Source organism: Gallus gallus, chromosome 2, assembly GCF_016699485.2.
Source record: "Gallus gallus isolate bGalGal1 chromosome 2, bGalGal1.mat.broiler.GRCg7b, whole genome shotgun sequence".
Classification (NCBI taxonomy): Eukaryota; Metazoa; Chordata; class Aves; order Galliformes; family Phasianidae; genus Gallus; species Gallus gallus.
In genome coordinates, this window is record NC_052533.1 from 44,638,831 (window position 1) to 44,658,122 (window position 19,292).

General features: G+C 38.1%; 1 protein-coding gene across 47 annotated transcripts in view; it reads right to left on the reverse strand.

Moving 5' to 3' along the window:
- Positions 1 to 19,292, reverse strand: part of CLASP2 (cytoplasmic linker associated protein 2) — a 137,403-nt gene that overhangs the window by 54,978 nt on the left and 63,133 nt on the right. For all 47 annotated transcript variants that reach the window (XM_040682898.2, XM_025147229.3, XM_040682799.2 and 44 more), the window contains 8 exons: positions 15,233 to 15,312; positions 10,857 to 10,949; positions 9,931 to 10,076; positions 8,463 to 8,598; positions 5,397 to 5,467; positions 3,939 to 3,998; positions 1,443 to 1,520; positions 773 to 940 (listed from right to left, as the gene is read on the reverse strand). In XM_040682898.2, the coding sequence (XP_040538832.1) occupies positions 773 to 940; positions 1,443 to 1,520; positions 3,939 to 3,998; positions 5,397 to 5,467; positions 8,463 to 8,598; positions 9,931 to 10,076; positions 10,857 to 10,949; positions 15,233 to 15,312 (832 nt within the window). The remainder of the gene's footprint in view (positions 1 to 772; positions 941 to 1,442; positions 1,521 to 3,938; positions 3,999 to 5,396; positions 5,468 to 8,462; positions 8,599 to 9,930; positions 10,077 to 10,856; positions 10,950 to 15,232; positions 15,313 to 19,292) is intronic.

Here is a 19,292-nt window from a genome sequence, read left to right on the forward strand (position 1 = left end):
ATTAGGTATCTGCAGCTAACCATCAACAACAATATACAGTGACTTCCTAATATTAATACCTGGCATTTTGGAAGCATTCTGTTGCAAGTCCTGGGTGCCTGATCTTAAAATGAACTCCAAGAAGTCCTAGACAACTGTCACAACTTCATCACTTACACAATCTACTGCAAATGACATTTCATTTAAGCAGTTTCAAATAGAGCTTGTTTTGTAGGGACAAGTCATCATATTTTTTTTCATCCCATACATCTCCTTTACAATTATTTTTATTCAATAATCTAGGAGATCTGTAAGTACGGTGAAGTCAAAAATCATGGAGAATTAGACACAGTAAAAGCACGCCCCTATTTCCTAGGTTAGTAAATGCAGGGAGAACCTGTTAATAATGCTAGAAGCTAAAAACACAGGGAAAATAGCATCTATCCAAACACAAAAGTACTCAAAACTTGATTAAAAATACATTTCCTGCATCGTAACTACTTCTGTTTATTGTTCCACCCCTTCCTTTCTGTAGGATTTAAGTTCAAATACCTGGAAACTTGCATACCCTGCAGTACAGGAAGTAACACTTGGCAGTTTAAGGGTATTTTAAAATCTTAATTTCTATGTAACTTAGTTTTTAACATTACTAGCAAGTCATTCAAAACATTTTTAATTTTCAGGTAAGCCAGACAGATTAACTTAAACAAGTGTAATTAATCATATCCGAATAACATTTTTGTAAAAAACAAAATAATTTGTTCAGATTGAGAAGTAGGTAAGTGACCCTTACTTGAGGCTCTCCTGTGAGCTAGAAGATGACCTGTCCGACTGAGGGAGAGATGCTATACTGCCAGAATTCTTCAAGTATGTCTGGAGGCTTCTTTGATAAGGTGGCTCAAGGGAATTGTACAAAGTCTCTGCTTCACTAGGAAAGTGATTTCTAAGACCCAAATAAGCCCTGTAAAAAAAGAAAACAACCAACTGTAACTGTTCGTTATTTTCTTCAAAATATAGTCAGGATGTTAAAGATTATAAGGGATGAGAGCAAAAGTGACTTAAATTGAAAAGACATCAAGTATAAGATAAACTCACCAGCTCATTAAGAAACCAATTAAATTGACCTAAAAATCTCTCTGTTCTCTGAAATTCTCCACTCATTGATTCTAAGGGTAAGGAACAGTAATTCTACTCTGGCCTAAACTAGTGAAAACATTCTCCTGTTTCACAAGAATCTGCAAATACACTAAGAAGGTACCAACTGCCTCTATCTTTAGAATATTTTCTTACATTAGAAATCAGATGTTAATTCAAGACTCTGAGAACAGAACTATAACTTTTCAATCTCATCTATGCCCTTTTCTTTACAGGTGAGCTATCAAATGTGGCTAATATATATACTGTCACCCTTCAACCCCTCATGTAAAATCTACAAATTTTCAGAGCAAACAGTACAAACTTACTTCCTTGCCTCCACTCTTGCTTCTGCATCAGCATCATGAATGCCCTTCTTGATCGTTTCAACTAAGACAGCTGCATGCCTAGAAGACAAACATTCCTCATACTATTTTGCTCCTCCAAATTCAATTCTAAAGTAAGTAGTAAAGTTTAAATAGTTAATGTATAATAAAATAATAAAAAAAAGAAAACAGAGAGAGAAGTTCTAAGGTATGAAGTAAACAAAGCATACTGATGACTGCACCTGCTGTAGAGGCTTAAGTAGGCTTCCCAGCTATTTCCTTTTCTGAAGGTAGAAACTGTGTTTTCTAAAACAGTAAAGGCTACAGCAAAGGCAGACAAATGCAGTTTTTTAGAAAACAAAACAAACAAATGAAAACACACTTCTTGTTTTCTCTAACCAGCCTTTTAAGATGCTTTTTTGAAATGCTGACTATGTGTAAATACACAGTTATTCAATAGTTCACTTCCTTGGATCAAAGAGTCTCTGGAAGAACCAAAGAATATACCATGTTGGAAGGCATCCACAAGAATCACCAAGTCCAACTCCTGGCTCCACAGAAGACAACCCAAAATTCTAGCCCTATGTGTGAGAGCACTGTTCAGATGCTTCCTGAACTTTGGCAACGTCAGCGCCAATGAACACTGCCATGGGCAGCGTGTTCCATGCCCACTGCCCTCTGGTGCAGACCCTGGCCCTAACCCCCAGCTGCCCCTCCCCTGACACTGCTCCATACTCTTCCCTTGGTTCCCTCAGGCCCTGTCGCTGACACACAGAGCAAAGCTCAGCGCTGCCCCTCTGCTCCATGTGAGGAGCTGCAGCCTCTGTGAGGCCTCCCATCAGCTCCTCTGCTCTGGCCTGAGCAAACCAAGGGACCACAACTGTTCCTCACGCACCTCGCCCTCTAGACCCTTCTCTATCTTCACAGCCATCCTTTGGAAGCTCTCAAACATTTTTATGTCATTCTTAGATTGTGCCACAGTGCTGGAGGTGACGCTGCACAGCACAGAGCACAGCGGGACAACCCCTTCCCTCTCCCAGCTGGTAGTGTGGGCCTGACACACCACCCCTGGGTAGAGCTGGCCCTTGGGGCTGTCATGGCACAATGCTGTCTCATACTCAACTTGCCATCAGCCAGAACCCCCAGATCTCTTTCTGTGGGGCAGCTCTCCTGCCTCTTGTCCTCAAGACTATACGTATGTCCTGGGCTGCCCCACGCCAGGTGCAGAATTTAGCACTTGCTCTTGTTCAACTTCATGTCCTTGGTGATAGCTCAGCCATCACATTTGTCAAGACATTCAAGATGTTTAGATGTACTAAGGGACATGATTTAGTGGGAAAATATTGGTGGTAGACTATTGGACTAAGTGATCCTGGAGGTCTTTTCCAACCTTTGTGATTATATGACTCTATGATTCTAAGATCTGTCTGCCTTTAAGGGAGTCAACAGCTCCTCCAATTTAGTGGCATCCTCAAACTTAGCATACACTTGAGTCCCACATCCAGACACCATCTCCAGACCAAGCCTTTCCTTAACAGATAAAGCACCTGATCCTGTAGGGAGGAGTGTGATTTAAAAGGCCTAAAGTATATCACTGATTTTGTTAGCTTGCTTTCTACATTTCTAGAATAACAAATAAAAGCAAAGGAACCAAATGGGTTGCATATCTCCTGTTTATGTCATCAGCAAAATGCACTTAATGCCATTCAGGGCAGCCTCTGAGAGATTACTGATAGCACAGAGAATAACCAGATACACAGCTAATGTCTTGCAGAAGCTGTGCTACTAAAATCATAGAGCATTTGCAACGTATGGTGACGAAGTGGGAAGAGATTGCTATTTTCTTTGCTACTTGACTCAAGTTCAAATGTCTACTGCTGCGTGCAGGACCAACAGCAAGTGCTGGTCAGTGACATCTGCTCTGGCTGCTCAATCCAACCAGGCCTCGGGCATGACACAGTGATATCACTGTGATGATGCAGGCATCATGGTGAAGTCTGAGCACCTCCCAGCAGAATTGGCAGGGCAGAAACCATCTCTTTGCAGAAATGCCTCTACATGAGAGCTTTGGTAAAACTGAGACAAGAAAAATTCAAATTGAGATGCCTGAATCAGAAATGTCTACTGTTTTTGAGCCAGAGAAGCTGGTTGAGTCCTCAGGCTCCCCTTCTTCCCATCCTCCAGGACAGGATGAGAAAGAAAAATTTGGCACGCTGCTCTGGTATGGATAGGAAGAAAAGGATTCACTAACTTTTTCAGATGAAGAGCAGTTGCTTACATGCAATATTGGAAGAGAGGGAGAAGGTAAGGAGAAGAGGCAGCAGGTGGGAGCATACAGATTTCCTACTCCCTGGTACCTAAATGAGCCACATGACCTGCTGTGCTAGAAAGACTGGCTAACATTCAACAACATAATCAATTCAGGGATTCAATTGAAAGACTTCTGTATCAATATTTGTTAGTAGTTGATTATTGGGGAAAAAATGTACTGGCCCATACCTTTCCAAAGAATGCGTTTGCCACTCTTGTAATAACAGGTCTAAGAATTCAAAGGATCGCCTAAGAAAACAGAATAAAACATTTTAATTCATACTCATTTCTCCAATGTGCTTGGAGAATAAACAGAAACTTCAGTATTTGCATCTAGAGGGAATAAATACTTAACGTACAAAGCAAACATGCAAGCTAACAAAACTTTAAATTTCAGAAATTTAAACATCTTTAGTTCAAGTCATGTTATTACACAATGTTGTCAGTTTTATTAGCCTCCAAACACAAAACACATCCGTAATTTAAAATTTGCACAAACTGTAACACCTTAATATCAAAAAATAAAGGACAAGAAGTTCTTCTCATTATTGTAACTAATTTAGTTTTTCTTTATGAAGGCAGTAAGTCAGTATGAAAATACAATTTTGGCTGCCTTCACTGATGTGCAGTAGATTAGGAACTGAAACCATGTTCCTTGACAAAGCTGAAGTAAATGGAAACACTGAAGCCTGACAAGTATTTTACAGTAAAACAGGAAGTTTTAACATGTTAGTGTAATTTGGGTTGAGATAATAGTTGCTTCGGATGAAAATGCAGCTTAAAAAGAGTAAACAGTGTAGATGCTGTTATTTCTGGCAAATACACAGCTATACTGCTTTCATGGTTACTGTGGATCCAGAAACAGCATTAACTGCTTTTGAGAGATTTTGTGCAAAAAATGACACACTATCAGAAGCAATCAGAGTCATCAAGAGCCCAATCAAGTATTCAAGTATCATTTTTTTTAAAAAATGTGCTAAAGATGCACATTAGCATTTAAATATGGCAACAGATCAATCCACCATGTCACACCTCTATCTCAAGACCACAGCCCAGTGCAGTGGTACACTTATTATCTGGGCACAGCCTAGTTCCAAGAAACTACACCGCATTGCAAAGAACTTACAAAGTCCTCCATGCGCAGTAGGCAGCAGTATAAAGCAGAGCTTCTGCAAGAGCCAACCTCACTAGGTCTGCCAGGACTAGCCCGAACTGCACTTACTAGGCTCAGGCTGGTTCTCAGCAAAGACATGCATATCTAACTTACAATCTCCCAATGCTTACCAATACCTGGTCTGTTTATTCTCATTAGCCTAAGCACCAGAGATTTGACTTAAAACTTTTTTCCCCCTTTTTGATTTTAAAATAGAAGGTGTTTCTTTCTACAAGCGTTAAGAATACTTTAAATTAAATTCTGCTGAAGGATACAGTGCATATCCCTGCATATTATGTCAGAAAATACTATTCCTTAAGAATGTCCAAGCAACTTTGCTTAAATTCATTATTGTTGCTTACTGGAACACAGAGTTCCTTGTATTGAGAGCTGATGGCTAAACATATTTAAAGCTGTTTACTTTCAACAAACAATTATCATATATAGAAAGCAACAACTTCAATAATTTGCTATTTGAGTATGTTGTAACATACCTTCTAACGGCAACCGATTTTGAGGTACAGTTGCTTGTTATCAAAGGTATGAGTCGGGGCACATGGGTATGCTGAAAAAAGTAAACAAAGTAGTTAATGACAAAAGTATTCCTGAATTTGTACAGTAATAATGAACTCGAATAGAATTAGAGACAATACAAATTACAATTGGTCTCTTACAACTATTAGTGAAACTACAGATAGGAAACTACAGCTAGCATGTGCGTTTATTAAGCTTTTTTTCATTCCCACAGGATCAAGCAAAATGTGTTCCCAACAAGAGCTCACAATCACAACATGCAGTGTTTAGCTGGGTAAAGTCATGTCTGAAGGCTCAAACGCAACTTTCTCCTCAGAAAAATCAGAGGAGTTCTAAACAGTTTTTTTTTGTTCATTTGTTTTTCCTGAAGGAAAAATAAAGGCACAGCAGTCTTACAATCAGAGTTACGGAGCAATAAGAAACCTGAAATTATGGGCTCTCTTTTAAGGTTCAATCAATATGGTTAACATTAAAAACATCAAATTATTTTTAATGCAAAATATGTCAATAAAACAATAAAGGTATGGCATACAATATAAACAATCTTATGTATGAAATCTAAATGTAAACACCTATTATTCTCATGGGAAAAGGAAATCCTTGAACTACCATTTGAAGTCTTTAAGATAAGCTACATTAAATCTAGATGCAATAATTCAGAATTAAAAGAGCCTTACTTCACCTCATCTTCATGCTTTATGTCTAAAATAAGTTATCATTTTAATTCCAAGTAATATGGTTAAACAAATGCATTTTCTGTTAACTTCTTTATTCCTTTCTTGAATAAATACATCAGATAATTTGCATAACAGCTCCCCTCATATTGCCAGAAGTCTACAGAAACTGCTTCAAAGCTACAGTTGTGAAAAATTGTTAGCATCTCACGTATCACTCTTTTCTCCTTAGGTTATTGTTACAGGATACAAACACCGAAATCAAAAGAGCCGACAAAGAATTATCAGCTCTCACAGTACTGCCAACTTCAGAATTAGCAGGGAATGAGTCCAAAAACCCAGGAAAGCCTAGCAGCTGCATTTGTTCCTACTGTTTTTTGGTGTTTTGTTTATGTTTCCATAGTTTTAAGTGACACGTGACTGCTACAAGAGAACAAGCAATACAGGGGAGAAAAAACAAAATGGTTTAATGTATGAAACTTCCATATTCCAAATCTGCGGAGACATCAACTCCATACTGTCTGGAATATGTTCAGCAAAGGACTCAAAGGCTCAGGCTTGCTTTTATTCAGCTTTAAGACTGCACATTTTCTGCTATACCCCACTGAAGCCGCATCAATACATGCCTCCCTTCAACTCACCCTGAAACTCTGTTGCCCAACGTCAATCACATCTCCCTCTAGAAAACATTTTCCACTACTATGCAATCTTGCTTTTTTTTTTTTTAAATATATGTAAGGTAAATCAGTGAACTAAATAAAAGTCAAGAAAGAGAAATAAAAATACAATATTAGAACAATCTAGAGGACTAGAGGGAACGGCCCTGTATGGGAACTGTTGAATCACGGCCTGAACCACTGATTGATCACCTGAGGCGAGGACTGGGTCAGCCCTGGGAGCACAGGTGAAGGCAGTTCAGACCCCTAGACTCCATTTAAGGGCTGACTACCACTAGGGAAGGATATCTTTCTGAAGATCCCTCCTTTGTGGAGTCTTTTATCATGAGCCTGGATCTTTGAATACTGGTGAGTATTCCTTCTCTGTTTGTTTCTCTCCGTTTCACCGTGACATTCTTTCCAGCTGTAAAAGGCCCCAAGTTGTGCCTCAGGTTGGGTGTTAGGAAATACTACTACTTCAAAAGAGTGGTCAGGTACTGGAATGGTCTGCCCAGGGAGGTGGTGCAGTCACTGACCTTGGAGGTATTCAAGGAATGTTTAGACACTGAGGGCCATGGTTTAGTGAGAACTATTGGTGGTAGGTGGACAGTTGGAGTGGATGATCGTGTAGGTCTTTTCCAACCTTGGTGATTCTATGAAGTGTGAAGTGCAATGAGAGGGCAAAGATAAAAGGTGAAGCTCTTCAAAGTAACTGTTAAAACACTACATAATACAGCTGCTCCCTTCTATTGTTAACTCAATTTCACAGTAGCTAGATACTAAAGCATGAGGATGTGAACTGGCTATCAGTGGTTTCTGTTATGAGTTTTTGAGCACGCATCAGTAAAAATGGCTTAGGATCTAATATTGATCACAAAGTTTCCTTGACATCAATTAATCCAAGGGGGAGAGATCTGTAGACAGGAGGACTGCATTTTGCTCAACGCTAGTATTTATTTCTTCCACTTCAACACCGAGGTCTAAATTTTCTGACTGTCAACACACCCTGCATATGCGATTTATGTATTGAGTAACTGAGCAGAATGGATAGGATGTTCTTGCTTCTGTGTTTTTAACCTTGTATATTAAAGGATAGCTAAAGGTAATAGAAGCTTTAACAAAATCAGGGCAGCTATAGCTCATGCACAGACTCATCTTCAACTGAACCAACAAAACTAATTTAACATAACTTAGTGGCTTTTTTAATTTCATGCTGCTTTTCTAATGACTGATTTGCCTCCATAAGTAAGAAGACAGGGTTATTTTCCTACATGCCTGAACTCATCTAATGTGACTGTGAATGATACTCTTCTCTCAGAGAGAAGTGTAATCGTGCTACATAAGGGTGTATTCCTTCCTTCTCTCTCAACTCTATGCTATCAGTCATCTCAAAATGCACTGTAAAATTCTAGGAGGGAAATACTGATACTGAAACAAAGCCAGCATACAATATTCTTCTCTATGTGTTACAGCTTTAAGGAATCAAAAGCTTAGAAAGTTCTCAATCTCAATGATTACAAATCTCTGTTGCGCTTTTCTCTGACGAACTTGTGCCTTCTGAACTTTTTTTTAATCCAGCATTAAACAGTCTTTAAAAAATTATTAGATAATTCTGATATGACCAATTTGGAAATATGTTTACTAAGAGCAGCTATCTGACTACTACTAGCAAGTACAACTAAAGCAGGACACCTACCCGAATAATGAATCTAATGGCTGCACACCCAGAAGTTGCCATCACTTTGGCGCTGTTGGGAACCAGATTAAAAAGAGTAGGCACAATAGCTTCAGCGCCATGATCAAACTTGTTTCCCAGAACAGTTGAAAGATGGCTATATAGGAAGAAGAAACAGAGCTGATTAGTTGAAGTTAATTTCTTGGTTACATAAAATGCACAATGAATTTTGTTGTTTTAACATTAAACAGCAGAACTTCTCCATTTCATTATTTCCAAGCCTTTGCCTCAGTGGAAACATAGGATTTGCAGAACATTTTTATTACTTAGCAGAGGTATTAGAAGGTTTAACTATGAAACTTCATTTCATAATGAAAAACAAATAGCACAATCTGTAAAGCTAACATTCACATAAAAATGCTGGCAAAACAGTTTATCACAGTAAGCTATTCATAAAAATGTACTCTTTTTTTTTTTCAACATTGATTTCAATGTTAACAAATACGGTAACACATACAGCACAAAGTAACATCAATGTCCAGTGGTGACAACAAATGCTTCCCTGCAGGCAGACTGTATATATAAAAAGAATCTGGAAGTGACAACAAATACATCATTGTTTCAGGAAGTTTTCATGATCCCTAACTTTTAGGTCTGGACGAGGACATTACACAGTATAGCTTATGCTACTACTGACTTCATGCTAGTAAACAAAAATTATTTTCTCAAACCCTGAATTTCCCTGGCAATGACTGCTGTATGTTCCAGCAGCATTCTGTGGTCTGTTCTATCACAAGGCCAAAAGAGCAAGGGTGAATTCTGGGACATACATAGCCACTGCATACCAGTGGGTACATTAATGCCTTTACAAAAGGCAAAAATACATAGAAAAGACATTTACAGCAGGGTAGTTTTTGCTGTTTCTATAAGTGTTTCCCTCCCAGCTCATACCCCAGAATAATGAGGGCAGAGGTCTTAATTCTGTTAGTCAGTGCTCTTAAGACTGTCACTAAAATTAAAGATCATTGCCTCATCAAAACATATAAATTTCTATTTAAGCTTTCACTTGAGTTTTACCTTTTTAATTGCATCTCAGACAATTCATGTCAAGTGCAAGGGCACAAAACACACTGCAGCTCACTCTTACAGTAAAGTCCTATGCCAAACACTCAGACTTAAGTGCTTTTAAGACTAATCCCCAACATTACAGCAGTACCTACTGCAGATTGTACTAACAATGAGTACTTGGTCTAGTGATGGTAACTTCCTCTTCACATACAATGTTTTACAAGGATTATTGACAACATTTATCACCTAGAAATGTTTAAGTAATTTGTTCTTTTATGTTTTGTCTATGGCTTCAGATCTTTATCAGTAATAGTGCACAGTAGCACAGCAAGACAATCTTTCCTGCAACACTGGTAAAGCACTTCCCAGTCAAATTCACACTAAAATCTAGCAATGTACACAAATGTAAAACTATACTTACGCTACAGTAATACATGCTTCTCTAACCACCTGGGATCTGAGATCCTTGGCTGACAGCTTAAATGCACCGTCCAACAACCGTAAATGCTGGAAAAATCCATCATACTGTGCAGCTCCAGCAACAAGCAACGACCGAACTTTCTTGAGCTAAAAAATTCAAGGTGTTTAGTTTCGCACACTACTAATACATGTTCTCTTTAAAAATAATTTTTAGAAGCATCAAATTATTGTTAAAATGTACATATGTCCATCTCCAGTTTCAAAGTTTAAGGTAGGTCTTGAGACAACCATGCATGAAAATGTAAGTGTACAAAAAGTGTCTGTCTCCAGCAAAGTCTAATTCCACCAAAGAGGAACATTGTTAGTCAACAATAAGGAACTTAAAGAAAATCATATTTTCAACTATATGGGAGTAATTTTAAAACAGTTCAAAAAAAGTACTGCAGATAGGAAGTCTTAGGTCTCAGTCTACAAATATGCAAATTCACAACTATGTTCCTATACCCATTTCTGAATACTCAAAGATACCATAAACTAGATGAAGACTGTAGATGCCATATATACACAGACATTTTAATTCCATAAGTAAATTTTATTGTAGCCATACAAGAGGTACCAATGCTAGCAGTTTACCTGCAGAGTATGTAATTTTAAAGAAATGGAAAAAAAACCCACAATTATGAGGGCTTTTAGAAAAGCTTCCACTCAAATGTCAACAAAAATATATTTCAGCCCTTCAAAAAACACTTGTTTTAAAGCTTATTCCAAAATGATTTGATACATGGAAACTCATGGTTTTAAAATGTAAAATAAAACTGCCTTTGAGTATAGTGAGTGTTACCGCTAAGAAAAGCATTTTAAAATATGCAGTCACCCATATATTAGAAAATACAACCACCCACACTTGAAATCAGATAGAAAGTTTACCGCATTGGTTCGTTGATCCCAATCATGTTTGTCATCTGAGAGGATTTCCCTGATTTTGTTCAATGTTTCTTCAAGTTCTCGACTAGAATAGATCTGGAATATTAAAACCACAGAACAATTCCCAGTTAACCTGAAGAAGGAAGCTAGTTTAAGACGACTGAAAATTCCACCATAGTTCTGAAAATCTTGCCCTTATACAACTCCAGAGAACAGTGCCAGTTGTATTAAAAGCTATTTAAAGCAGATATCGAGTTTAACACTAAGTAGTGATTGTTCACTAACAGAAAAGAAGAGTCAATATTTTCCTCAGGATTTCACCTTTCATTAGAAATTGATCTTTCATAAGAATTTCATTACCTTGGGGTTTTTTTTTTGCCTCTTTTCAGATTACAATTCATTATGAGTGGAGGTTTTAAATAATCTGTTGCACTTCAATTTCATTCTCATATCCACTGATACAAATAGTAATCAACCACCTGATTATAAATATCTTGGAATAGGGACTCATCCTCAGAGTGTGTGACTCTACAAAGACTTAACTGGGCTGCTAGTCAACATCAAAATAGAAAAGTTGTAAAAAAACAATTATATATATATAAACATATATACAGAGACAGAGAGAAGTCATGTTAATACATATAATACATTTTCATCAGATTTAAGTATGAGAATATAAGTGGAGACAGTCATATGGCAAATCTTTTCTGCTTTCACTGAATATGCAAAATGTAAGGATTTTTTAAGATATGGAGATACGAAAAAAATTACTGAAAACTGATCTGGCCAGAATTTTTTTCAATAACATTTTAAGCTAAAGACTTCCACGTTCTTGCATCCAAAGTTGTTTACATAAACATGCTGTACTACATTCAGTTGCCCAGATACAAGCATCTGGTACCAAATGAAACCTCTATATGGGGCTGCCAGATATTCTGCAGGACTTCCAGGAGACTTATGCCCTACAAAGTGGAAGTGAGCGTTAGAACTTATATAGAAATGCAACAGTAGTAACTGATCCCCACTAATTACCTACTTAAATGCAAGGTATTACTTTGTATGTTCAAGAGCACAGAGTGTGTAGGGGAAACGAGCACCAGTGGTTAGGAACACCTTGCTTTGCATGCACTTTTACGCTGTTCCCTTGAACACACATCTTTCATTTTATTCTGAAGACGATTTAGAAATGTCTCTTCTGTTTTACTGTTAAGCCAAATCCACATTTTTCATAAAATATTTTCCTGTGCAACTTCAAACAACCAGCTTTCCAATGTCCTGAGTATACTGAACTAATTGTACAGCAGCTACAGCAGACTACATTCTACCTTTCCTCCTATGCTTTGGTAACAGAACACAGTAATGAAGGCCTCTGTATTTCATGCTGCAATGCTTAGGATGTGGAAAATATCCATGCTTTACAACACCAGCATATCTGAATAGTCTGATAAGCAGGGAAGGAATCCAAGCTCCTCAGGTTCCATCTTTACCACCACCTACCTTGCTATGTCTTGCTCCTAATTCAGGGCTTTAATATACAGAAAGATATGTCAATTTAGCAGCTTATGCCAACTTATCCCAAAAGTAAAATGCAACCACGAGGGAAGCATGATCATACCTTTTGGCAGCAGCTAACTAGCATCTCTTCGATGTACACATTAAGCTCAGTCTGAGGTTCTGGTAAAGCTGTCTCACTGAGAGGGCCCTCAAAAACAGGCCAATTTCTGTTCTCAGCTGATGAAGAATCTCAGTCCATGAGCTGTATTTAATGCCATGGGATTATAATTGCTAGGCAATAGACAAGAGCAGAAGCAACATGTACAATGACTTTAAGTTAGACCTGCCTGCATGCCTAGGCAAAGAATTTAATATTTTGATTACCCAGCAAAAACAGAATTGGGTCTAAGCAAATTCAAACTGCTATTCAAATTGGCTTTTTAATGAGCAATTTTTAGTAAGTGGCACAACGTGAAATTTTTTTCCACTAAATATCCCAAATATATTCTCCATACATAGTTTCAAAACAACAAAAGTTATGTTTTTAATCTTTTTTCCCTGCCTTTAATTAATTAAGCTTTATACTTTTGTGAAATTTTGTGTGCAGACAACAATTATACTTTCTTTTTCCAAAACAAATTTGTTTGTATAAACATCTAACAGTGAGACTTAGGAAAAAAAGAACGCAGCTATTAATGGATATTATTCCTATCAACGTGACAACTAAATTTTCTGCTTCCAGTTAAACATAGGTGAAAAAAAGAGTTGTAAAACTATTCAGTTTGTAATCTAAATACAGAGGCACAGTCCTCACAGTCTATCACAGTGCAGTAAGTAAAGAACTCATTAGCAAAAAGAGTCATTGCACTGTATCTCAAAATAACTTATCTTCTTTATAGGCTGCAATTATCCACTGGAGGGTAACATGCACACACAGCAGAAATGGTAAATGCCACATTGAAGACAGAAAAATTAACGTTTAAACACAAATTAAAGAACTAATTAAATGGAAAGTATTTCCAAATAAGAATTACAAACTAGATAGGAGTAAACAATAGGATATTCCTTAAAGATTAATGATGAGCACAGTCATTTGAATAGGCTACTGGAAAAGCAGAATTACCACTGAAGGTTTTTAGGAGCAAGTTAAATCCAGAATATTTTGTATGTGTGTTTATTTGATTTAATCCAGGCCTTCATGAACTTCACTCAGAATTGGATCCGTATTTCCATAATAAATTTTCCTCCCTTGTTTTTACTGAAACCTCTACTGAAACCCACACAAGTGTAATGAAAACAGACATGGGAACAGGCCCAGCAACACAGAAACAACGCCCTCTATCCATTCTGTCTAACAGATTTTGACTTTAGAACGAACAGGCACATTGCAAATTCTTCCCAGGGTCTATTAGAAAAACTTCTGCCTTCCGCAGTAATCAATGTGGTCTCAGATTGTGGGGTGTTTCTTTTTTTTGAAAGATCAGAGATTGAGACTGGACAGCAGGAAGTCATTATTCTTGAGGATAATAAGCATTTATTTTTATTTGTTGACTGGCTAGTCGGTCTTATATTCTCATACATTACAACTTAGGTTATTCTGGGTCAGTTACACATTCTCCTTTGCCTCTCCACTTCAACTAAGGGGCTATTAGTGAGGACAAGGTGGTCTTTCTCCTCCACCTTCTGCAGTTAAGCAACGACCTACCTTCTCAAGTCAACCAGCAGAGTCAGAGAAAAATCATACACACACACAATGACATCCAGGTGTTCTATTTTTGTTCTCCCAGTGTCATTAAGCAATTTGAGTGATCAGAGAACTCTGCTCAGGACTGTAAATGTTATAGTATCAAATAATGGGCAGCATGTTTTCAGTGTTGTGGAATATGACTCTGGTCAACATAACACAGACAAACAATATGAAAAGATTGATGGTCTTGCCCTCCAAAGAATTCTTAACAGCTCAGAGAGGCAAAGAAGAAACAAAGCCCTTACAGCATAAAACAAACTTTTGCTGAACAAGACAGGAACCATGGAGATAACGTGTTTCTTTATTAAAGCAGACAGTATTTCTGCCCATAAAATGACATCTAACAATGAACTATATTATCATTTTGGGAAATAAAAATAGAAGTATATATCAAGAGAAGGGAGTCGTAGAAAATCCTTCTGGTGTTTTAAAACTTTGAGTTCTTGGTTGTCTTCCACTCCTCAGCTGCTCAAAGGAAACATATTCAAAGTAAGTCTTTGAAAATACAAGGTGTTAGGTGACTCAACTCATGTGAAAACACCAAGCATGTGTGAGTCTCTGGCTTAAGGAGCTGTTAAAAGAGAAGATCTTAACTTTCAAGAACTCAGCATCCAAAAGGTTCATTAGTATTCAAATAAGTCACTATAAGTTTTTCTTTTTTTTTTTTTAAGTATTGCTACAGATGAGTGCATGTATGTCAGACAAGCATCATTAGAATTCAAACAGGTTTGAAACTGCAATTCCTGCTTTTAAAATTGTTTGCTTATATTATTATTAGTTGCTTATCCCATGAAACTTCAAATCCCTATGTTTCCCTATGATTATGGAAATGTTCTTCTTATTAAAAATTGAAACATGCAATTATTTTCAGTAGCTCCTTGGAAAATATTAAGCAAAGTAATAATGAATTTTAGCTGAAACAATGGGATTATAATTTGTAGAATAGTTTTAAAAGGTGGGTTTTGCTAATTAACAACTAGAAAAAATAAGTTTTCATGGAGGCTGTAAATTGAAGTGCTCATAAAGACAGAAAGGTAATGACACCTCAGTTGAAAGACTAAAATTATGAGAATAGGCTAAGACAGTGTTGTAAACAGCATATTCCTGAAAACAAAGGTTAGCATACACAGCACCTTACCTGTACAGTAGGAACATCTGTAAATGCCTTAATAAAATCATCTTCATCCACAGCTCCAGCTCCTCCTTCTTTAGAGGAACCTACAAAAACATAAAATACTGTTAAACAGAATCTAAAGCACATCACGGTTTTTGAAGTGAAATTATCTTTCAACCTGTTTTCAAACAATTAATACAGCTCACAAAAAGCCAGAATATTCAACCTGTGTAAAACTGCAACACTGATTTCACCTTAAAGTAAAAAGAAAAAAAAACCTTTTCATCCTGTGAGAATGAACAATTCTGAGCAGCTTCTAATGACAAAGTTAATGGCTTAATTTTATCTTTTTTATTTGTGCTTAACCAGAAACATGTTCAGTACAACACCCCCTCTCGTAGGTGTTTGTAAAGGCGATCAGGATTGCATCCTGATAATGCAAACACTCCCAAGCACAGAATTTCAAATTACCTAACAGAGTAAGAGTTGAGTCAAAGTCCATCAAGATTCATTTTCACACAAACATGTGTCACAAGGCATCAATCCTCCCTGGCTGTGGTTTGTTTTGGTTTTGTTTAATGCTTTCATTTTCTTCTCTTTTTAATTTTAAAAACCTTGCATAGTACCCTACCTGAGTCATAATACTTTGTGCTCCCCAGAATCCTCCTAAGGAGCCAGAAAGCGTGGGGTGCATTTCTCACACTGTTCTGCCCAGCTTACAAAGCGCAGCTGAAATGGAGAGATATCAGCCAGAGCAGAGATGTATTTTACTAACTACAGCACAAATAATAAATATCACGAAGAGAAGTTAAGTCTGAGAGGCCAATAAAAAGGAAAAATCAGGACTTTCTGACAACACAAACACTTGGCAGCTACAGACTTCACAGAAGTTTCACAGTTTGCAGACCGTGACCTATTTACAGTGCAGGGCTATGCACTGCTAGGATTGTACACTTGTGTACTTCAAAGCATGAGCATCCACTGCAAGTATGGCTCAGATCGCAGACTTAGTAGATGTGACACCCCTATGCAGATTAAGTTCTCTCCCACTCCTTTGAGATTGCTCAGTGCAAGAACGCTTTTGAATGACACCAACCAGAATTTGGACACATTAGTATTTCTGTATCGTACTGCAAGCAACAAGTTTTGACAGCTTGAGCTCAAAAATACTGCTGTTGTGCACAGTGCAGCGTAGTGCTGCTGTGCATAAAGCTCCTCCCCATGTGCATCTCCAACGTGATCTGTCACAACCGTTGATGGCAGTCAAAAGGGAAAATAAAAATTGTAACCAATTATTTTTTCCCCTCCTAAGAAGAGAGGGAATAAATCCTTCAGTAAAGTTAATGAGGATCTATCTGGCTGAGAAATGGAAAAAGGAAAGATGGAGTTTACACCTAGGACACGTTTTTCAAAGTGATCTTCAGCATGCATCTAAGGATGCACCATAAATGATGGAATTTCGGTAAAAGGCGAAGTGCAGTGCAAAATTGCCCTGAAGTTTGAGAAAGGCTACTGAAATTTCTGATTTGAGATAAGAGATTGTACTGACTAATATGTACCCAGGTTTGTAACTAAGCAGAAACCTGTCAGCATGGTATGCACCACAAGTCTGCTTTTTCCTGCCACTAAATACAACGGCTGTAGAACTTGTTTTCCCTTCTGCCATATAAACTTGCACGGCTCCTCTAAGGGTGGACGCCCTGGTTAGTACAGAATTTTGTAGAGAGAAACCTTGAAAAGAAAGAATTTGGCAGAGGATCACCGTGCTAAACTAAACTAGGTGGTACAAACAGGCATGTTTTCATTCATAACCCTATTTTTCCCTCCTAAAATTATGCAGGCAGATGATACATTTTCACAGTAGTGAAAGAGTCAGACCCAAAATGCAGCACTCAGGAATAGAATCATAGAATCACTAAGGTTGGAAAAGACCCACAGAATCATCCAGTCCAACCGTTCGCCCTTCACCAAAGGTTCTCGCTAAACCATGTCCCTCAACACAACATCCAAACGCTCTTTGAACACCACCAGGCTCGGTGACTCCACCACCTCTAGAGGAACCCATTCCAGTGCCTGACCACCCTTTCAGAGAAGTAGCATTTCCTAATGTCCAGCCTGAATCTTCCCTGGTGCAGCTTGAAGCCATTCCCTCTCGTTCTATCACTAGTCACCCGAGAGAAGAGGCTGACCCCCAGCTCACTACAACCTCCCTTCAGGTAGTTATAGAGAGCAATAAGGTCTCTTCTGAGCCTCCTCTTCTCTAGACTGAGCAATCCCAGCTCCTTCAGCTGCTCCTCATAAGGCCTGTGCTCCAGACCCCTCACCAGCTTTGTAGCCCTCCTCTGGACACGCTCCAGGGCCTCGATGTCTTTCTTACAGTGAGGGGCCCAAAACTGGGCACAGTACTCGAGGTGCGGCCTCACCAGTGCTGAGTACAGGGGGGCAATTACTTCCCTGTTCCTGCTGGCCACGCTATTTCTGATACAAGCCAGGATGCCATTGGCCTTCTTGGCCACCTGGGCACACTGCTAGCTCATGTTCAGCCCAGCGTCAATCAATACCCCCAGGTCCATTTCCTCTACAGAGGAAAAGTTAATGGGGAAAAGAATTGAAAAGCCAGAAGGCTACCTCATTTTTTAAGAATAAAACATTGGTTTCATGTTATCAAAAGTCTTGGTTCTTTTTTAAAAAATATTCAAAATTAGGAGGAACTCTTCATATCAGGTTCCTGTTCTGCCTGTCACACTGTTCTGGTCAAAAAGCTTACTGTGCCATTCACAAACCAGTGAGCTCTTAGGAAGCTGATACTGCACGTTTCCTCACAACCTGTTAAAATACTGTTTAAGACAACAGTGATTGTGTGACATGAGATACAAAAAAACCCGCTGTACTTCACAGTTTATACAATTTCTGTATTATTACTCGGTTACATAAATGCCTAAACACCACTATTAGAGCAACAACATTAGTATTTTCCCACCCATTTTATCCATTTTCGGTCAAGTTTACAAACATCAAACATTAAAAACCGACACAAACAAACTGCAAAAATATGGCAAATTGAGGATTTGAGACACTCATAGTGTTGCTGTGAACTATAAAGCAGAGGTTAAGAGGGAATTATGAAGTTGCCCTTGCTAAAAAAAGAAAGAAAAGAAAAAGAGAAAGGAGGTACGACCATCTTTAGCCAGTCCCACTTTAAAGATCAGAAAATTGCATGGGCTATGAATAAGATTCCTAGCATCTCAAACTCGTTAAGTACACATCCTGAGGAATAAGGGAACATAATGTATCTAATGGATAACAATCTTTGATGTTAGAAAAAAGAGGGATAGACTACTACTATAAATCCATTCGCCATAGCTGAGGGACACAGTTTCAATTAGTTAATTTAAACAGTCAGTTTTTCTCTTAAATTATTGATCCTCTGAGTGTTTTTACGGCTTTGCCTTTGTCTGTACTGCAGGAAGACCAAAATATTGTTCATCTTCTCCTTTCCTGATTGCTTGGTTAAGTATTCTGATCAACTCACTCAGTCATTACTTCTATAGAGATTAAAAAAAAGCATCAGAGAATGTGATTTCCAATTCAGAAGAAGGTGACTAACCCTGCTGGCAGGATTTAACAGGCACACAAATGAAGATACCTCTGAAGAACTTCTTGTGCATCTATACAGCTTGCCTTTCCTCCACAAAAGCAATGCCAGAGCTTCACAAATGGCAGAGCTTCACCCATGGCATTAATATCTGCAAGCACACAACAGGTAACTAAAATCCAGAGCCTCATCAAACAGCTTTTTCTTAAAGGAGAGCAATCTACATCACTTCTGGATTTAGCTCCCTAGGCCCAAAAACAGAACAGAAATGAATCTGAAGGAGATGAACAATGCACACAAGACATTTATACACAAATTTTGTCCTATTGTTACTTATCAATTATAACCTTCGCCAGTTCTTATCATCAAGCAGCCTGGTTAGAAAGGCTCACAGAGATACCTGCAGGCCTTGGATCCACGTCAGGAAGCTGGTGAGAACATACTGAAAATAACAATCTTGATGTGGAAGAACATTACAGCATATTAAGC